Raw genomic sequence first — 20,614 nt, 5'->3', positions numbered from 1 at the left:
ACATACATAGTTAATTCATTCACATTTAAATAGAATTTCTGACAAAACAAGGCATGACAAATTTTGATAGTTACACTTTTATTACAATTAAGCTATCTATCTATCTATATAATTCTCTTCTTGGATAGCCTAGAAAACATCATGCTGTATGCGCGCGACTATCAGCCCCCTCTCTTCCTCTCTAGGCATATCCCTACCACCCCCACCCCCACAAGGTTTGGTGAGCTGTGGTTCACGCTAAATGTTTACAATCGTAGAGCCGGGTTTAGTGGGGCAGATAATTTTGTTTGAAACGATTTTAAACTTAGGGGAGGTAACTAAGAGGAGGCTGCTTTCACGTGGGGGTGGGGTGTAGCGTAGGGGTTGGGGGAAAAGAGGGTGGGGGGTTTATCGTCCTTAACGACCTACTGATAGTGTTTTAAAGCAAATATATTCAGTGGTACTGTCGAATTCACAAATTATGAATTTCTGAAAAGTAGAAAATAAAACAACTAAATAGCGGCGTATGATACGCCGCTGGTCGGCTCGTGTGTATTAAAGAAGAAAATAAAAAAAAAAAAAAATGTTGGAAATTTAAGCCCCGCACTACATCAGAGATAATCCTGAAAGAAACACCAACCGTCCTCCCCTATCTCTATGTTTACATTTCAGATTTTAAAACAGGTAAACACCGACGCCCCCGCCAGCACCACATCGTGTCCTTTGCACACTTGCACAAACAGCACATCTCCGGCGTCCAACTCTACTACACCTACACTGCCCGCGTTGGTTTTGGCGGCGTCCACAAAAACCCCAACCACACAGATGTCATTATCGGTCACATTCTCCTCCATCAAATCTGACGCGCGTCGACGCACAACTCCCACGCCGACATTCTCCCCAGCATACACGCACACAGTTAGACCAACACAGTAGAGTCCAGCAACGGGTATGGTAAACATCCCAGTATCGGGATTAAAATGGCCGCCGACGTTACAGGATATGTCGTCAAAGTCTGTCACGATATCACCAGCACAGACTGTCAGTTCATCTAGGATACCAGCACAGAAGCCCAAACTCGTTGGGCGGTATTTTTCTTCTGTAGAGATGAAATATTTTAGGAATTCAGAATCCACGACTACATATACACACGCATGTATATTTAAATTACCGATATATAATATATATATATATATATATATATATATATATATATATATATATATATATTTATATTTATATATATATATATATGTAAGTGTGTGTGTGTGTGTGTGTGTCTGAGAGAGAGATTTTAGTAACGGATGTTGAATTCTATTACATTAAAAAAAATTTATACATTACATTTCGATTATACTATACCAAAAAGGTACTTTATTTTATTTATTATTTCACACTTAAAATTGTTATACGATATATTTTTTATTGTAAGAAATCATAAACTTACCTACAGTGCATAATGCATTTCTTGACTGAAACAAAAATATGACAATATGTGTAATAAAAGTGTCTACGCAAAGGCAATACGAACAGAAAAATTGCGCAAATAGAACCAAACTGTATACAAAATAAATACAAATTATTTTTTTTTCATATTTCGTAGAGAAATGTTTTACTGTTTTACATTTGACATATAGGCCTAAACAGAGTTTCTTCCAGGCATCTCTTCAGGGGGGGAGGGCTCGGCTTATGACTCCGCCCCCCCCCCCCCGAACGAGATGGATTTTATTTAGTAAACATACACTTTTACTAGTGTCCGCACCCCCCTCCCCCCGAAAAATGTCGACCGCCCCCCCCCCCCGAAAACATGTGCCCCCCCCCCCCCCCCCCGGAGAAAAAAGTCTGTAAGAAACGCTGGGCCTAAATATGCTAATTAATCAATTTGAAGACACTACATTTCTTTGTGCACATGTAATGCGCAGTTTTTCCGTCGTGCGGCTTTACGTTACGCATCTTTTTTGTCATCAGATCCACATCTTTAAAAAAAGAAACTGAAAATGTAACTATACTCTCCTCATAGTAGCATATTTCTTACACTTTTATTTTCTTACATTGTACATCAGAGCAAACAGCTGAGACGGCTTTCTTTGTAAATATTAATAAAAATGTCTTTTTAAACTCCGATCACCAAGATCTACTGTATTTACATAATTGTTGCACAGATCATAAATCTAATAACAGTATGTTAGGCTACCGCCAATTTAACCCCATATTACATACTGTTGCCATGTGCCAACGTACTATTGTGATCACTCACAAATCTTTAACTTTACAAATACACATTAAAAGACCCAAAGAATGACTTCACTTACCTGAGCGACTATTCCATCTCTAGATTTAAGACGTTTATTCAACACATCTTGCAAAGTGTCTATTTTAGTGCACCTTTGGCTAAGCACTTGACAAATAGTTCCAGACTGGTATCAAAGAAAACAGAATTTATAAAAATGTCGTGTGTTTTTCTTTAACTGCTCGAGTAATAAAATTTGCATATTCAAACATTTTTTTATAAACAAAAGTAGCAACATCTTTTAAAGTATGGAACGGTGTAGTTGAATGATGGAGCATTCAACTCTTAACCCGAAAGCCTCGAGTTCGAATCCCGGGTTCAAGTCCATACGACTTCCTTGAGCTCATCCCGCTCTAGAAGGTAGCTGACTCACGATAGGGAAAGTACTGCCGGATGATAATAATATTAATCACACTATTTCTCTTCATATGCAGAGGTCGCTGAAACAAGTGAACTCTATTTCACCTACTCCACGGACCGTTATGTTCGAAAGGGAATAGGCCTTTTACTTTACTTTCTTTAATAGTAAGCTATTGTAGTGCTGACCACACTATCTCTTCATATGCCGAGGTCACAGGAACAAGTGAACTCTACTTCACTTGCCCCATAGACCGTCAGGTTTGAAAGGGAAACTTTACTACTATTGTAGTTTTGAGCAATTACTTGCAGTGGATTAATTTGTGTTTAATAAAGGGACCATTCATAAATAACGTCACGCTTTTTTTTTTACGATTTTTACCTCCCCCCTCCCCCACACATCGTCTCACTACAGCCAGACCCACCCCTTAAAATGACGTCACACCTCAACCTACACCTACCCACCCCCTTCAAAATTGCAGTTTAATTGTTCTTTAAATACGATATTTTTCCTAAATCTCTTCTGAACTCTGTCAAACATAGAGTATTTTAATCAATTCTTTTTACAATTTATTAAAATAGTTTTCTAAAACGCTAATAGACTAAAATTCGTTTTCTAACATTGTTTTTTTTTATAATGCAAAAGTGTGACGTCACACCGCCTAACCCCCCCCCCCTCTCTCTCATCATACACCGTCCCAAAATTACGGACCCCCCCCCCTCCCCCTACGAGTTTGACGTCATTTATGGTCAAGTTGAAAGAATACAATCATTTAATTAAATTGACATGTAGGCACCTTTATTTCCGCACCGCTACATTTGCTATCAACAGCTTGTAAACGGGTGGTCAGTATTAACTGCTCTTCTGTCATTTCTTTGACAGAAGTTTCAAGTTCTTTCGATTTCATCACCATATCTTTAGTAGCCGTATCTAATTCCTCTAGTCGTTTCTGTGTGTCGAGTAGAGACTCGCTTATCTCTTTTATTGAAGATTTAATTTGTTTTGTGCTATCAGTATGTTTATTCGCAGACTCAGTTTGATATTCGATTCTTTCTGTTAAACTTTCCACATTCATCTCCAAATTATCTATGCGTTTTTTATTTTGTTTTGTTTTCTTTGTTTGAGAGTTTCGCTTCGCTTCCAAATTTTTTAGTTGCTCTTTTAGTGTGCTGAGGACGGACTGGAGTTCCTCCTTAGTAACTAAAAAAAAAAAAAAAAAACAGAGATAAAATGTTAAAGTGTATTGATATATTAATGTATTAACTGGTCTACTTTTGTCTTTTAATAATTGTTTTACTTTTGGAAATACTACTAGATCTACAAAAGATCAGGGTTCCCTAGACATATTTCTTCAGTCAGAGAAAAGTTTGTTAAAGAATACTTTGTCTATATAAATTTAGGCCTACTATTTTTTTCTTTGCCATGAGGGGAGGACGTGCTCCTTGGAAAAATGAAACGCACTCCCCCGCCCCCCACCTCCCCCCAAACAGATGTCTGAAAGAAATCCTGCAACAGATCAGAACCCAGTATTTCTTCCAGACTTTTTTCTCCGGGGGGGGGGGCACTTGAAATTTTCGGGGGGGGGGGGCGGTAGACTTTCTTCGGGGGGGGGGGGGCGGCGGACACTGTTAAAAGTATATATTTTCTATATAAATTATATAAATTTCATTTCGTTCGGGGGGGGGGGGGGGCGGTAATAAATTTTCGGGGGGGGGGGGGGGGGGCTTCGAAGAGATGCCTGGAAGAAACTCTGTCAGAACCTACACATAACTAACACAGGCAAGTTAGCTTTTAGTGAAGAAACAATGAAGAAAACAATCTATACATAAAATCGTTTACCAAATTGGATTGTGTTCAATGTATCCTTATGTTGTAAGTCAGTGGATGTCACACTTGTATCAGGTGTAGACATTGCAGAAGCACCTGACGTGTTTTCAAACTCAATATTATCTAAGGAGAAAATAATGTTTATTTGTAACCAATGGCGTAGCGTAGTCAGGTGTCACCCGGTGCGGCACTTAATGGTGCCACCCCCCAGATGCGTAGCGACCCTTCCCGGGGACAAATTTTAAACTTTCGATTTGCACCCCCACCCCCCCCCCCCCCTCAAACTTTCGATTTGCACCTCTTAAAACACGATTTAACACTCGAATTAATCACTTAATTAAGTGGAATTATCAATTTTCTCTATATATTTTGCTATTTTTTGCCTTGGTGTCCCCCCCCCCTAAATGGTGTCACCTGGTGCGGTCGGCACCCCCCCCCCCTCTACGCCTCTATTTGTATCTAAAATTAGTAAAGTATGCATGCTAATACATGGTAAAAGCAGCACAGATAAAAAGAGCTTCTAAGAAATGAGTCCATTGGAGAGGTGTTGCTCCCCAAGGGCCATAAACTAATAAAAAAACATAAGCCTACTATTCTGCTAATACCAATTAAATAAAATCATGCGCATCTTGTAATACTGGTTGGAATATATTTGTGATATAAGGAGCTAAACACAAAATAGGCCCTACAATACATATCTTCTTTTTTAATATCTTAATTTACTAGTTAGATATTTATGTTGATTTATTTAATGTTGTGCATAGAGGTTCACCATTATTATAAAGAGGCATTAGATAAAACTTATTATAAGCCTATAGTATTTTAAGTTTAGGTTCATTTTTTTAACATAATAATAAGCTAAATTGAACTAAAGTATTTCAATTATCAAACATTTCAAGATGGGATTTATTTAAAAATATTTCTTTAGACAATTTAAATCCATCAGGAATGAGAAGTATAGGCGTACATTAAATAAATTAGTTTTGTACCTAGCAACTTAGAAAATGTATATAAAGCAGCTCCACTAGTTTGTTCTAGTAGTTGCATCATCTCTGCAAAAGTTTTTTTCCTTGAAACATTCTCTGTCATCCAAGACTTGCACTCCTCCACAGCCTGTTGAATTTTATTTTTTTAATTATAACAAAGGTTTTGTTGTCTCTTTCAGACATTTTTCTCAAGGGTACGAGGGGTGGGGGGAAACATTTTTCTAAAGGGTGGGGGGAAGGGGGCTAACTAAATTTTCCAGAGGTGGGGGTAGACACTGGTAAAGTAAATATAAAATATAATTTGTTTGGGGAGGTAGAAGTGCTTGGAGTGGGAGGGGGGGGGGACACAGAGGCATAGCGACCCTTCCCAGCGCCCGGGGACAAACTTTCATTTTTAATTTTCAATTTGCACCCCCCCCCCCTCCCCTCAACTTTTCGATTTGCAACCCCCCTTCTCAAACTTTCGATTTTTGCACCCCCCCCCCCCCCCCTCAAGCTGCAAAAATACAGCTAAAATGATATTTTAATTTGTTTTTACAACCCATTTTGAAGCCCCCTAAAGTCGGCGCCCAGGGACATATGTCCTCCCCCTGCCCCCCCCCTCCCCCATCGCTACACCTCTGGAGGGGGATGCCTGAAAGAAACACTGATTATAATACTCATAGCACTTGAATATTAAATGAACCTGTTTGTTATAAACTGTTTAGGCCTGTATACTTAGAAGCCATCAATTAATCCATTAATCACATCACACTCCAAGGCAGACTTGTGTGAGCAGGGGTGGGATGTCGCAGAAAGTGTGAAGCCAGACATTTGCATTTAAAACATAATTTTTAAGGTATTTGTATTTTGTATTAGTTACTGTGTGTTGTAATAAAAGTTAATAAATACCATTAATTTTGAACCAGCTCGGACACTATTTTTAGAAAGAAAACATCATTCTAAAAATGTGCAATCAGGAAGTGTTGTTAGACTGAAGTGTCATGTCACCATTAAAAACCATCATTATAAACAGACTTTATTTATTATAAGTCTATAGACAGTAACCTAAAACAATTTTTAAAACCTAATAATTTGCTAAATTTAACTGAGTTATATTAAATTATAAAAAAAAATTTCAAGATGGTATTTATATTATATTGAGTTATAAAACATTTCAAGATGGTATTTATATTGTATTAAGATATAAAACACTATCAAGATTCAAGATGGCATTTAAATTATATTGAATTATAAACCATTTCAAGATGGGATTTATATTATATTGAGTAACAAAACGTTTCAAGCTGGGAATTGTATTGCAATGAAAATAAATATTTCAACAATATGGATCAGTTGGAATTGCATAGTATCCATTGTATAGTATGAAATAAATTATTTTTGTAATTTTGGGTGATTCCAACAATTTGTGATGATGTGTGGTAATGTGCAGGGAGGTAAGACATTGCTCAAAAACAGTCTGATACCATTTATAGGTGACCTCTTACCTTATTTATTTTATATAGTAACAGCAGCATAGCATCCCATGCCTGGAGCAAAGTATCAATTTTGTGCTCTCCTCCCCTTCCCAATATATATATTTAAGGCTATTCAAATGTGTGAAAAATCTCCCCCTAAGGCCTATATGCTTATAATTTTGGGAAAAATTGTTAATTAAAGACAATATTTATTTAATGACCCATGGCATTAGACATTTTAAGTTTTACTATTTCAAAAGCTAAAATTATAATGTGTTAGATATGAGAAAACATCTTTATTTTAGTATTATTTGTTTACTTACTTCATTAATTGAAGTCAGCAATGGAGTTAACACTTGTCTTTGATTTTCTAAATTCTTTAAAAATATTGTGATGGCTTGCTTGTACATAACTTGAATCATCTAAGGCAAGGAAACATTCAGTTTTTCTCTGTTACTGATATAGATTCCATGAAATTTTGAAAAATTCTATTCTCATATAAAATTTATAATTGGCGAATATTATTCCAAAACATAGGAATACTTGTAACCCATACATATTTTCCGATGAAATTTATTTAAACATTTCATATTTAGTGGAATTGTATGAAAACTACCCCATATCTTGTCACAAGTGTTTTACAATATACCCCTAAGGTGCAGTTCTTAAAACCAGGTATAAACATAGGTTTATCAATAAAAAAAAAGGTTAGATTACAGGCCCATATTACTGCAAAAAATTATATTAATAAATTATTAAGGAAAAAGAATGGGCTTATTTATTTTCTATTGTATTATACCATGGTAAGGTTTGTTTGTCCTGGTACATAGGCCACTTAAAAGAGCTTTCCAGGCTACATTTGTCCTTGGCTAGTCTCTCGAACTGTCCCTAAGTAAAAGTTTCCCTTTCAAACCTGACGGTCTATGGGGCAAGTGAAGTAGAGTTCACTTGTTTCTGTGACCTCGGCATATGAAGAGATAGTGTGGTCAGCACTATGCCCAGCCGCCTTTACTTTCCCTAACGTGGAACTGTCCCTAGGAGTATCCAATCTTCTTGGTGTCTTCTTCCAGGTCATGTCTCCAATTATGCCATAAGGTAGCATACAAATAGTGGGACAGCATGGTCAGAATTTAGATCATATATTTGCTGACTCGAAAGTGTCGAGTTCAGATTTTGGGCCAGAGTCTGTAAGACATCCCTGAGTCCCCCCAGCTCTGATGAGTACATGACACTAGTGAAGTAAAGGCAGCTGAAACAGGTGAACTCTACTTCATCATCATGGACCAGGTTGAAAGGGTAACTTCACTTACCATTAAATGAAAGAACAGCTTTTATAACTGTCTGACCCATGTTAGTAGCCTACATTAGATGTGACTCTACTGTGTTGTTATGACTCAATAAATTGACATTATAGGTTATTTATTGTGTTGATTTAAAATAGTAGGTTATTAAGAGCACAAGAATAGTTTCCAATAAGAACATGTAGTTTAGTGGCAGGGCATAGTATTATAAGCCTGAAAGTCTTAAGCTTGGTTCACAGTGTTTTTGAGTCTATAGTCTATAGGAAAACCATTGGTCCACCCAGCTAAGAAGGGTGCAGAAAGGCTTGAGACAAGAATTAAGCTGGACATAATGCTGACCACCCCATGTAACTCAGATCAGATTTGCAAATGATTTGATGGTCAGAAAGTCAGCTGGACATAATGCTGACCATACCATTTAATCCAACTCAGATACATACAAGATTTGAGACACAGAAAGTAATAAATAATGCTGGGCATAGTGCTGACCATAGTATTCAAGCAAGCTTGAATAAACAAAACAAATACAACAGCCACCTCTGAGTTTAAACTTAAAATAATTAAATTAAATAAGTTAACTTACTTTTGCAAATGTTTATTGACTGAAAGTATGTGTTTTAAAATACATAATATTGGGAATCCCCTCAACATTAAAAGTTATCTGAGGTTGATGTTTGTCTATATTGAGGAAAATGTATTTAAGTAAATTTTAACAAACAATATTGGGAATCTCCTAAACTTTTAGAATCATTAAATAAAGGGGCCTAGGCATGCACACATTTTATAAAGGTTGTTTGATATCTGAGATAAAACTTTAAAAAAAAATATTACAAAATAGATAAAAACAAAACATGTAATCAGTTTTATTGCAGAACTTTTATTATTAATGTTACAAAAATAAAACAAATTTTCTAATTCAATGTAATTAACATTGTTATTTCAATACCAACTTTTTTTTTAGTTTAAATATTTAAATAAATGAATTGATAAAATGTCCATAAATTAAAGGAAATTTGATTTACTTTAAAAGATGTTTAAGCAGTAACAAAAATTCATTTTTTAAAAACATTTTTTTATGTTTGTGTTAAAATATAGAAGAACGTGTAATGTGAGGCATTATGAAGGTTGACACTACCATAACAATCCTCAAAATAAAAACATAATTTCAATTAGCTGACAACAGATAAAATTTTGTATAAATAATTATAACAGATACAATATAGATATAGGCGTGATTGCCATGAATTCTATAAACAAAGTTGCCAGACAGTACATTTATACACTGTAGGCTTTAAGTTGGACTAAATATGTGAAACAATAAATTAATAAACAGTTAAAACTGAAACAGTTGAATATAAACACAAGCAAAAGTAATATATTAAACAAAAATTAAGGGAATTCAACAAAACTAAAAAGTTGTTCACATTTTATGTAATTTGCTGGACAACCCCACATTTTTTTTCTAGCAATACATCTAGCTAGTGTGAGCAGAATAAAATCAAGGATCGTGTTTACAAATATACACATGATTATCTGCACCATACATAATAAAATCTATCAGATAAAACAAAAAGCTAGCAGTTCAACAATAGTGGGTAAGAAAAAAACAACTCAGAGGACAGCTAAAATAATTGAGGCCATATGTTATTCTTTAGAATTATGATAAGTAAAAATCAACCAACAAACTAAAAATACCTATGTCTATGATGCACATTTGTCTTTATAATGATGATTCACACAACAAGGTGAAAGAAAAAATGTGGTTAAAATTAATTAACAATATATATATAAATAAAATATACAATACTACTAATCTATTACATTAAATAAAAAGTCAATAGTTCAAATAAATTCGATAATTAGGGTTCTTTTAAAAACTTTTATAGCACTGAACCGTACATTCATTGAATTAAAGAAAAGCCTATATATATTCTACTGTTGACAATTAATAAGAAGTGAATTGAGCAGAAATCTGATAATAAAAAATGTGTTAACAAATGACAGTTGTTGATTATACAAAAATTTATTTACAAGTTATAAATAAAATAAATATAAACTTTTTAAATTTAAAAGCCTTGGAAGGAATAATTTTTTTAATGAAACTTTTCATGCTTGGTTAATAAAATTTTACATTTAAAATGCCTTTTACACACAGCACACTCAAAAGCTGAATACTTTTGTTGATGTTCAGTGAGATCTTTTTCACTCAAAAATATTTTTGAGCATGACGGACAACCATAAGTAATCTCCTTAGTGAGCAGCTGATGTCTAATTAAACTTTTCTTATGACGAAAAGTTTTGTTACACAGGTCACATGAAAATATCTTTTCATTTAGGTGAGCTACCTGATGCCGTGCTAAATGAGATTTATCCTTAAAACTTTTATTACAGACATCGCATTTAAACTGAACATTTCCAGAATGAATATTTTTGGTATCCAATGTTTCCAGGCATACATTACCCTGTGAAGGTATATTACCAGAATGTACTTTATTTAGATGCCTTTTTAAATCGAATTTGCGAAAATAACTTTTAGTGCACTTTTCACACTTAAAAGGCTTTACATTAGCATGCTTTAATTTATGCTGTTGTAACAAATACCGTGCAGCAAATTTCTCAGGACACGCATCACACTCATATGAATTATTTTCAGAATGATTTTTTTTTTCATGCTTTCTTAAATCACCTTTATGAAAATAACTCCTGGTGCACTTTTCACATTTAAAAGGCTTTTCACCTTTATGCTGGTCTGACATTAATTTCAAAGGAAAACCTGTATGCCGTTCTTTATGCTGGGTTAGTGCAAGGTTTTCAGAGAATTTTTTTGGACACAAGTCACATTGAAAAGGTTTTGAAACTGTATGCAGTTTCTTATGCCGTTTTAAACTAGATTTGCGAGTAAACTCTAAAAAGCACATATCACATTTAAAAGGATTTTCATTTGTATGAAGTAGTTTATGCAGATTTAATTCAGATTTTCGAGAATAGTGTTTATCACAAAAATTACATTTATATGGTATTTGACCTGTATGCAGACTTTTATGCTGAGCTAAATCATAGTTTCGACAGAAAGATTTGTCACATTCATAACATGAATATTTTTTTACTGGCTTTCTTACATGTACCTTAGGACATTTGGTTGGTTCCCTAATATGGAGCTTCTTATGCCAATTTAAATAGCACTTAATGGCAGACCTTCTAGGACACAAATCACATGCAAATATTTTTTCAACAGTGTGCAACAATTTATGCTTGACTAATGTATATTTAGCTTCAAACCTTTTGAAACACACAGGACACTTGAATGGTTTATGTAAATTATGTTTCTTCTTGTGATGCATTAATTGACATTTCCAAGTAAATCTTTCAAAACAGTTTTTACACTCAAATGGTTTTACACCAGTATGCACTTTTTTATGAAAAAGTAAAAGATATGCATTCTTGAACAATTTAGAACACACATCACATTTAAATAAATGCTTTCTAGTATGAAGTTTTCTGTGCTTAACTAAGAGAGAGTTACTAATGAATATTTCAGGACACTTATCACACAGAAATGTCCTACCTCCAGCATGATTTGATTTGTGCAGATTGTAGTCTTTTTCAAAACAAAATCTTTTAAGAGTATCACACTCAATCAGCTTCTCTGCTGAATGCTCCTGAACACAGTTTAACTCTGTAGGCTGCAATACTTCACTGTGTACTTCATTAACTACATGATTTTCTGATGACAGTCCATTCTTACAAACACAACAGATTAATCCAACACCGGTAGATGGTGACAATGTTAAACTCAACAGGTCATTAAATGTTTCCTTGCAAATATCACATTGAAATGACTTTTTTCTCTCAGTCTCGTCTGTGTGCAATTGTAAATGGCATTTATAACTAGCAAAAGTTGGAAGCTTTTCACCACAGCTGCTGCAATTGAAGTTAAACAAAGGTAACTCTCTAACTGTCCAACTTTTAAGTTTGTTTTCTATAATATTTCTTTCTGTTGAAATTGAAGATTGCTTCTTATCAACTTCCTCTTTAACCTCCTTCTTCATTTCCATCCTTACAGGAATAGTAATTTTCTATTTCTTTCAGTTTTGAGAAATACTTCACTGCCTATGTTTTCGGAATGAAGTCTAAAAGAGAAATTACAGAAATAGTTATTTAAGTGTAGCTAAGTGAATCTGGTTAATACAAAATATATGAGAATTTATGATAGATTAAAACCAGAGAGGAATATTTAATGACAATGGATCTATTTTGCTTAAAGACATGGTTTAGTTTACTTATTATCTTAATCTTGATGTTGAAATAATTATATTACATTTTATAATTATTATTATATAATTTTATTTATATATAGGCCTATAATAATTATATTTTGTTGAAATGTATTTTAACTATTGCTATTCACTTTACTGTGCATGGTAATATGTGTAAATTTTGAGACGAGAATTTAAGAAACAAAAAGACATATTCATATATTCAAGCTTAACATAATTTTGTGATTTGAAAATGATACAAATATGTTTACATCCTTCATTAGGTATTTATGGGATTGTGATATAGCATTTTACATGAAGTTAATTAATACTGTGTTTGCTTAGTGCTTTTTTCCTAAAACTTATTGAATTTCTTTTAGTAAACATTTTTATTTTCTAAATAAATCTTGCAACCCACAGTGCAACATGGATATAATCCACCCATGTCATTTTTAAATTTCTGTCCTCAACATATTATTTGACTTGCCATATTCAGTATTGGTATGGCATCTGCCATCTATCCAGTATACTATATCTATCTATAACTAAGCGAACAACAACACATTTACATTGCATTTAAATATTATGAGTTAATGGGCCATTGAACGGCAGTTAAAATTCAAGAAGTTTTGGATGGAAAACACCTGTTGATGATGGAGTAAAAGAAACTTAAAAATGTACATAAATATTATCATTATGATTGCTATAAACAATATGATAATAACTGGTAATAATCAATGTTTCCTCTGTCTTACTCTTAAAATGAGTCTCAATTTAGTCTTATATCATATAAGTTATATGTCTTAGCCTAAGACTCCTAGGTTGGCATTTCAACATCCGCTGTTTCGATTCGGTATTCCACATCCGGACTTTTTGATGCAGTCTTTATAAAAACTCGCCATTTTTCGAAGAATGGAATCGAGTTTTTAGAAATATTCGATACAGATATTCTAGTGTAGTCGTATTATATGTTTCAATTAGAAAATTATCGCCATTAAGACATTCTTAAAGCCGAAATCGATTGCACGATTCTAATTAGTTTATCTTGCGAACATGTCGCGTACGGTGCTGTCACACTTTAAATAAGTTTACGTATTAAACACATTCTAAGGGTCTTGCCATTAGCTTTAAGTCTCCATTAAATAAACAAATATTATTATAATAACGGTTTTATGGCATTTACTACATCTGTTTACGAGTTATCACACATGTCGAATCCCAGAGCTAGCTCTTCGGCCTTGACAACGCTATGGCGTCGGTTTAACACCGCATTACCTATTATAGATAAAATATGCGCACTAATGATAATGGCATACTTTTCGAAGGTGGAAAGAATTTAATTGTGGGTGGCACTGTTAAAATTAGATGAAATACATTGATCGTTATCTATTAAAAACAATAAGCAAGAAGCTTAGGTTTACATTAACTAGTGTCAAGCATTTCACACATATCTACTTAGATTTAAGGCTTATACTTTATACTATAAATAAATAAGTTATAGGCCTATTTCTTAGTATAACTAATGCTATAAGTATCGAGTGATAAAGTAAGTTGGGGCCTATTATTGGTTATAATAAGTAAAGAAGCTTATTTACTTATTTGTAATAATTATGCCTATGACATTAGTAAATAATAAACAAAAGGCGCAGCAATAGACATGTAGGGCATTGGGGGGGGGGGGGGGAGGCGTTTAGGGCGATACTAATTAATAAGGCAGTGAATTTAGAATGACACGAAAAAGGCATGAAAATTATTATTTATAATTTTAGGATAAAATTTTTACATTTAATAATAAAAAGTAACAAAAAACAAATAACAACAAACAATACGGATTTAAATCACAGCATATTGCCAATATGTTCATATAAGCAGATAGACAGAGAAGCTGTACCTCCTTCTGATGTGGTAGAACTTAACACTTAGCTTAATAAACTTTTACATGAATTTTCTATTGATTAGTTGTACCAAAATATCAATAGGGCCTAATAAAGACCCTAGTATATTAAAGTAGTTTCCCTTTTGGACCTGTCAATCCATCATCCATAAAACAGCTGAAGTAGAGTTTATCTGTTTCTTGACCACTGCACATGAAGTGATGGTGTGGTTAGCTCTCTGCCCAGCTATCTTTACTTTCCCTTACATGGGTCAGGTACTCATCTGAGCTTGGTGGATGCTGCTTACTGCACGGACAGACTCGTCTACGATCTGAGCTTAAGACTCGCATGTTAGTAGTTGAGTGCTCTACCACATCATCCCTAAATTTATTTTTCAGCATTCTTCTTATTACATGCTTCAGTATCAAAAATCACCAAAATTTATCCTATCTATTATAGTAAAATTCTGGACATATGTCTGTTGCAGTCACTATAATTACTAGAAAAGGGTGCAACACCCTTTTCGTAGGACTTTTTAATTATATGCAGTCATACTTAGTCTAATTTTTTTCTATATTTCTATTCCCCCCACCCTCTAGCAATTTTAATATTAAAAAAAAAAACTTAGACTTTCAGTCTGCATATTGACCTATATAGAACAGCACCCCTCACTTTAATTTAACTTTATTAGTTCTAATTATCCTTCATGAAATTTTGATTTTACTTTCATATTTCTATTGCCCGCACTCTCTAGCACTAATGTGCAACGTTTTATTATTATATCTCAAATAGCAGCAGTGGTATGCAAGCCTAAAGCCAATCACACAATTAAATCTGACCTTACAGTTTACAGTGATATAGATTCTATAACACGTTTTTGAAGTTTAATACATAACTTTAAAAATTCATATAAAAAAAACTGGTAAAACCTTAGTTTAGCATCGGAAATTATCGGGTAATGTTTATTGAGTTTCGGTAACTGTCGTTACGGTAAACCATGGTTTATTTGACTACACTGAAATATAAATATATATTATTAAATAAATTGAAAGTCGATTGTAGTAAATTCATGTTTTAATTTTTTAAGTTTAATCGACAAAAGGGAACAAGAATAAATATAATAGTAGATTTAAATTAGTAGATCTAAAAATTAAAAAAAAAAAACATATATTAACATAAGAATAAATAATGAAGTCGGATTGCAGCGGATTTGAGACCAATAATTAATTAGATCTAAATCTAGCTAGATATCTAGCTGCTAGGCCAAGTAAAAAAATCTAGATTACGAAAATAGTAAAAATGATTACAAAATGTAAAAATTATTACAAAAATAAATCTATCAAAATTTTAAACATTCTGTATAAAAATAAAAGATGACGCCAAATAAAGTATGGTTTACAGTACTTCCGGTGAATTCTGGAAGTGTGTGACAGACTTTGGCATTGTTTTACTGTTTTGTACTGCTATACGATTCCAGAATAATAACCGACGCTAAACTAAGGTTTTACCAAAAAACTATTAGGCCTAGAATGATAAATTTGGTATTTTTATCAATGAGGTATATTATAGGATTAATCTGTGTCCATTTTGTCATTCTATGATAATTAGAGAAAATTTCCCAATATGCCTACTCTTAGGATCAGGAGCAAAAGAATGTGAACTGAAGAACAGTGAACTTCAATCTTCATCAACTCATCAGAACGTTTATGCAAGGGTTATTTTAAAAATATACAAGTGCTTAAAATAATAAAAAGATTACCAGAATTCAAACTAGATCTAGATTTAGACAAAATACAACAGCATACACTTGTATATCTAGTATTAATTTAACTTAGTATTAAGTATAATAAGTTTGTCGTCTGTCTACTTTTATGCGGCACTCTAAATCTGGCAACATCCTGTTTCTATTACTCTCAAAAGCATCCGGGTAAATACTAATAACCAATATCTAGATTTCGTTTTGATTTTATGATTTAAGAAAAGCGTGTCATTCAATACAAAGAGCACACGATAAAGCTATTTAAAATGGTCAATGTCGTCACTCAGTCAAATACAGCAATTCTACCTGTCACACAAGCTCACTGGCAATCTCAAACAAATTTCCCGATGACGATAAAACTCGCAAATCAAAATAACTATGGATTGATCATACACCAAGTAAAGCAATGATCAGCACACTAAGTTAACCATTACCATATGCCATATTCTGCAGCCGCAAAAGAAAAGTCACAGGGATATATTATCCAGGATTACAACTGCCGGGTTATAAAACTTAAGGTAAAGAGGTTTAATATGTTGGGTGGGCGATTTTGCAGTTACACCAAATATAAGTAGAGATCTATGTTTTTATTATTTTAATGATAAAAAAAAATTCAGAGTGTTCAGGACCATCTCATTCGACTGTAGGATCTGTCGTTTACTGTGAAAATTATTACAAATTTAGAGTGAATTCAACAATAACAAAAATACTTTAAAATTATAATTAGCCAAAATAACATCCTCAAGCTTATTCTGCTTTTGAACCTAAATAATTTTGTGATAAGAATCTCAACTCTGTAATTTATTTCCATTTTTTCTTTTTTTTGTGACATCATGATTCTTTAGCACTCAACATTTTATTTAAATATTCAATACTTCAAAACGTTTTAAAAACCAAATTTGACTTAGATTTTCAATACTTTTCGGAGAACAAAATTTCTACCGATATTTAGAGTATACTTAAGGGACATAAGCATAGTAACTGTCGAAAAGTATGTTTACGCTTTTTTATACAAATTGAGCAAGCGCTCACTGTGATATTTTCCTTATCTCATATCTAGCTGGGTAATGTTAAATGTGTGTAGTGTAGGCCTATAGTCTTTTAAAATGTGTGCATGTTAAAAGTGAAAAACTGAAGTAATTACTGAATTAAGTAGAACATCTAGACTGATTGTCTGATTCTGATACTACTCAGAGACTTAATTTTAAAAGTTTAATTTTTTTTTAATTAACTTTTTGGGGGAATTTTTATACCAGGGTCCGATAATAAAATCAGTCGAGATTACGAGACTACTTACAACTAACCCAACACACCTATTTTATCAGAAATTGGTATCTAAAATCATCTGAATCTTGAGTATGTGTTGAAAATGGTTAGATCTAGAAATCTTTATAAAAATAATGAACTCAAATAATTTTATTTTATGGTCCTAAAAAGGGATTTACATGTAGTCAGATGGTGTGTGTCATAGCGTAGATATATAGAATTAAACTAGACTAGTAGAGGTTACGAAGGACGGTGAGAACTTGACAGTAGATGATTTGGTGCAAGAGTATTGTGCGCGTGTTCAATAAAATATTTGTGGCCCAAGTGTGACGTGAGCATGACGCAACAATGTACCAATGACGTAGACCGCATCAGTGAAGTTAGTTGAGGGTTAGATAAACTAGAAGACAGACGTATTGTTTGATGTTGTGCAAATGATCTATAAGTGTGTTAATAAAGTTAATGTTAGTTCATAAACGAAGTTGTTGGCATTGTTAGTTAGTGTCTGAGGAACATAAGAGTGTTTCCCGTCCTCCTCACGAGTATAATAGCCGTATGAATAGTAGTAGATCAGAATATAGAAGTTATATATAAACCCCCCATCACAGTGTGGTCAAGTGGTTAGGCTTAAGTCATGTCATAGCACTTTCCTTAGTTGACCTCACTCTGAATCGGATGGGTAACTTCGTTTTGTTGTATCTTGTCCGCCCAATAAAATTATCAAAATATTCATATTAAGCTTGCTCATCTCGTCTTCTAACACTTTATAATAATAATCGCATGTATAAACAGGGCTTCTTGTGTACATTTGTCTCAATACTTACTTACTTTATGATAGCTATGTAGGCTTATATTATATAATCTAAATAATATGCCCATTTTTTGACATATTGTGTTGCATTAGTATAATGTATACTGAGAAAAAGAGAAGATCTGAGATTTTAGAAAAACCTTACCTCATCTATAAAAATTCTTAATAGGTCCTATTTAATTTTCAAATGCTAGACAATGGGGTAACAGGTGATCTTTCTATGTAAACCTGTGTGCTATGTTCTGTCTCTTTTTTTTAAACTTCTGTTTTATATATATATATATATATATATATATATATATATATATATTTATATATATATATTTATATATATATATATATATATATATATATATATATATATATATATATATATATATATATATATATATATATATATATATATATAGGCCTATATATATATATATATATATATTTTTTTTTTTTTCAGACTAGAAATTTAAAGCTAAGAATAAGTAAATTTTACAGTCTAGGATGGAAAAGAAACAGGACTTTTATTTAATACCAACAAGTGAAGATATGAAAAACAGAAAAACAAATGATTTTTTTACAAGTTCAACAGAAATAACCATTGATTTAACAATTGATGATACAGATGATGCTGATCCTGTTAAGTCTGTGGACCCTGAAATTTTATTTCTGACTAATTTCAAGCACCCCTCAGCTAGAGAGTTACCTTTATTTCATTTCAGTTGCACACTGTGTGGTGAGAAACTTGCAAGTTTTGCCAGTTATAAACTGCATTTGAATTCTCACACAATAGAAGAAAATTTTACTTGCAAAGTTTGCAGTAAGAATTGTATGGACAGCTTTTCTTTAAGGCGTCATGAATCTTTGCACACTTCGTCATTTATTGAAGAAAAAACTTTTAAAACTGATGTATTCCATAAAGCTAATTCTTCTGAACATGATCTGACTTTGTTTGAAAAGGTGCACACGGAAGAAGGGCAATTTAAATGTGATGTTTGCAAGGAAATATTGACTGATATGTCAAGTTTAACATTGTCACCAAGTTCAGGAAGGAGCTTAATTTGTTGTCTCTGCAGGGAAGTATTGTCATCACATAATCAAGGTGATGATCAAGTACAAATAGAAAATTCTGCCCAGAACCCAGTCTTACAAAAGAAAACAGTAAAGGGACAATATGCATGTGATTTGTGTCCTAAACGCTTTACTCAAAAAAGGTCCTATAATAAGCATAGTGCACTGCATAAAAGTAAAAGTGTGCTTGAATTTAAATGTGATGTGTGTTCTAAATTTTTTAAGCAGAGGCGTTACTTAACTCGGCACAAAATACTGCATACAGGTGAAAAGTCTTTTAAATGTGATATATGTTCTAAAAGTTTTTATTATAAATATCGTTTGACAAGTCACGAAAAAAACTCTCACTATAAAGTAAAACCATTTGAGTGTAATGAATGTTTTGAGACATTTATGTGTAAATACAAGTTAGAAGAACACAAACATACTCATACTAAAATTCCCTTTTATAGATGTGAATTTTGTAATAAAAGTTATATTCACAAGGAACTTTTAGAATTGCATCTTTTGATCCATATTAATTAAAAGTATATTGCATCCCAGTTTAAATCTAACTCAACAAAAAATTTGATTTGCTGATAAATAATTTTTGTGATATCAAAAAAAAAATTTTCAAACATTAATGAAAAGAAAGATTTCTTAATTAAGTTGAATTCTTTTTTTCTAGATCTAGTTCTTTTTTATTTGATTTTTTAATTTTTCTCAGATTCTCTATTCATTTATAAGTTTGCAATGTTTAAGTTTTAAAATGTTCCTTTCCAGATGTTGCTCTTTAACTTAGCACAAGATTTACTGTCTTATTACATAAAAATATTTTCATCCTCATGTCATATAAAGTTCTCAAAATGAACTTATTTAAATACCAAAGTATAAAATAATATTTTGCAAAAGTTTTTATTATATAGAAAATATTTTTCTATTTTATATGAAGAAGTTATAAGAGTACATGACTTTATAGCCTATAACATAATGTTGTATTTATGTCCTTACATTATTTGTTATAATCACAACTACCAACGTTTATCACAAAAATATTTACTTAAATTATCATTTTTAAAATTTAAAAAAGACATTTTTGTAATTTATGACAAAATTCTGCTTGAGCAATGCTTTATTTTTACTTAACAGTATTATTGACAGCTAGATGTTCCTCTATTAATGTTGTTTTCTATTTATTACCACTGTTCTATATTATTTGGCAGTATTGTCTTTCATTTGTGATAGTTCAATTTTTGTTAAACATTTGAAAATCTCCAATAATTTTTGGCAATTTTCAGCTTTTTTCACTCGTTAATTTTTCTTAACTGTTTTATTGAAACCTATCTTTAGCTATTAGCTGGCCATAAATTATTCAATGTATGTTAATTCTATTTATTACTACTGTTTTA

The 20,614-nt window shown here is 32.6% G+C and overlaps 3 protein-coding genes across 4 annotated transcripts; 1 reads left to right on the top strand and 2 right to left on the bottom strand.

Annotated features, from left to right (window-relative positions):
- Positions 1-587: 587 nt before the first annotated feature.
- On the bottom strand, positions 588-8,870 carry LOC131927947 (uncharacterized). The gene is made up of 8 exons (XM_059283830.1): positions 8,782-8,870; positions 7,221-7,319; positions 5,444-5,567; positions 4,467-4,577; positions 3,424-3,827; positions 2,292-2,396; positions 1,427-1,451; positions 588-1,078 (listed from the first exon to the last, which is right to left on the bottom strand). Exons 2-8 carry the CDS (start codon positions 7,317-7,319, stop codon positions 648-650), a joined length of 1,299 nt encoding a protein of 432 aa, XP_059139813.1. The 5' UTR covers positions 8,782-8,870; the 3' UTR covers positions 588-647.
- Positions 8,871-10,291: 1,421 nt separating this feature from the next.
- LOC131927944 (zinc finger protein 84-like) lies at positions 10,292-12,253 on the bottom strand. The gene is made up of 2 exons (XM_059283827.1): positions 11,764-12,253; positions 10,292-11,103 (listed from the first exon to the last, which is right to left on the bottom strand). Exons 1-2 carry the CDS (start codon positions 12,251-12,253, stop codon positions 10,292-10,294), a joined length of 1,302 nt encoding a protein of 433 aa, XP_059139810.1.
- On the top strand, positions 12,087-19,758 carry LOC131927937 (zinc finger protein 92). 2 transcript variants are annotated; one of them, XM_059283820.1, is made up of 2 exons: positions 12,087-12,141; positions 18,616-19,758. In XM_059283820.1, exon 2 carries the CDS (start codon positions 18,660-18,662, stop codon positions 19,749-19,751), a length of 1,092 nt encoding a protein of 363 aa, XP_059139803.1. In that variant the 5' UTR covers positions 12,087-12,141; positions 18,616-18,659; the 3' UTR covers positions 19,752-19,758. The 2 variants fall into 2 exon arrangements, with proteins under 2 accessions (XP_059139803.1, XP_059139802.1); XM_059283819.1 differs by lacking the exon at positions 12,087-12,141 and adding an exon at positions 17,071-17,151.
- Positions 19,759-20,614: the final 856 nt, after the last annotated feature.

Source organism: Physella acuta, unplaced genomic scaffold (assembly GCF_028476545.2).
Source record: "Physella acuta isolate Inbredline_101_S28 unplaced genomic scaffold, ASM2847654v3 ptg001449l, whole genome shotgun sequence".
Classification (NCBI taxonomy): domain Eukaryota; kingdom Metazoa; phylum Mollusca; class Gastropoda; family Physidae; genus Physella; species Physella acuta.
Note: the sequence above shows the minus strand (reverse complement) of the source record. Positions and strands in the feature narration are given on the sequence as shown.

Coding starts and splice junctions, on each gene's coding strand:
- LOC131927937 (XM_059283820.1), top strand. CDS start 18,660: ATGGAAAAGAAACAGGACTTTTATTTAATACCAACAAGTGAAGATATG.
- LOC131927947 (XM_059283830.1), bottom strand. CDS start 7,319: ATGATTCAAGTTATGTACAAGCAAGCCATCACAATATTTTTAAAGAAT. Junction 3,828..4,466: donor ATTGAACACAATCCAATTTG/GTAAACGATTTT, acceptor TTTTTTTTTTAG/TTACTAAGGAGGAACTCCAG. Junction 1,452..2,291: donor GAGATGGAATAGTCGCTCAG/GTAAGTGAAGTC, acceptor TTTTTGTTTCAG/TCAAGAAATGCATTATGCAC.
- LOC131927944 (XM_059283827.1), bottom strand. CDS start 12,253: ATGGAAATGAAGAAGGAGGTTAAAGAGGAAGTTGATAAGAAGCAATCT. Junction 11,104..11,763: donor CAAATCAAATCATGCTGGAG/GTAGGACATTTC, acceptor TGTGCTTTTTAG/AGTTTACTCGCAAATCTAGT.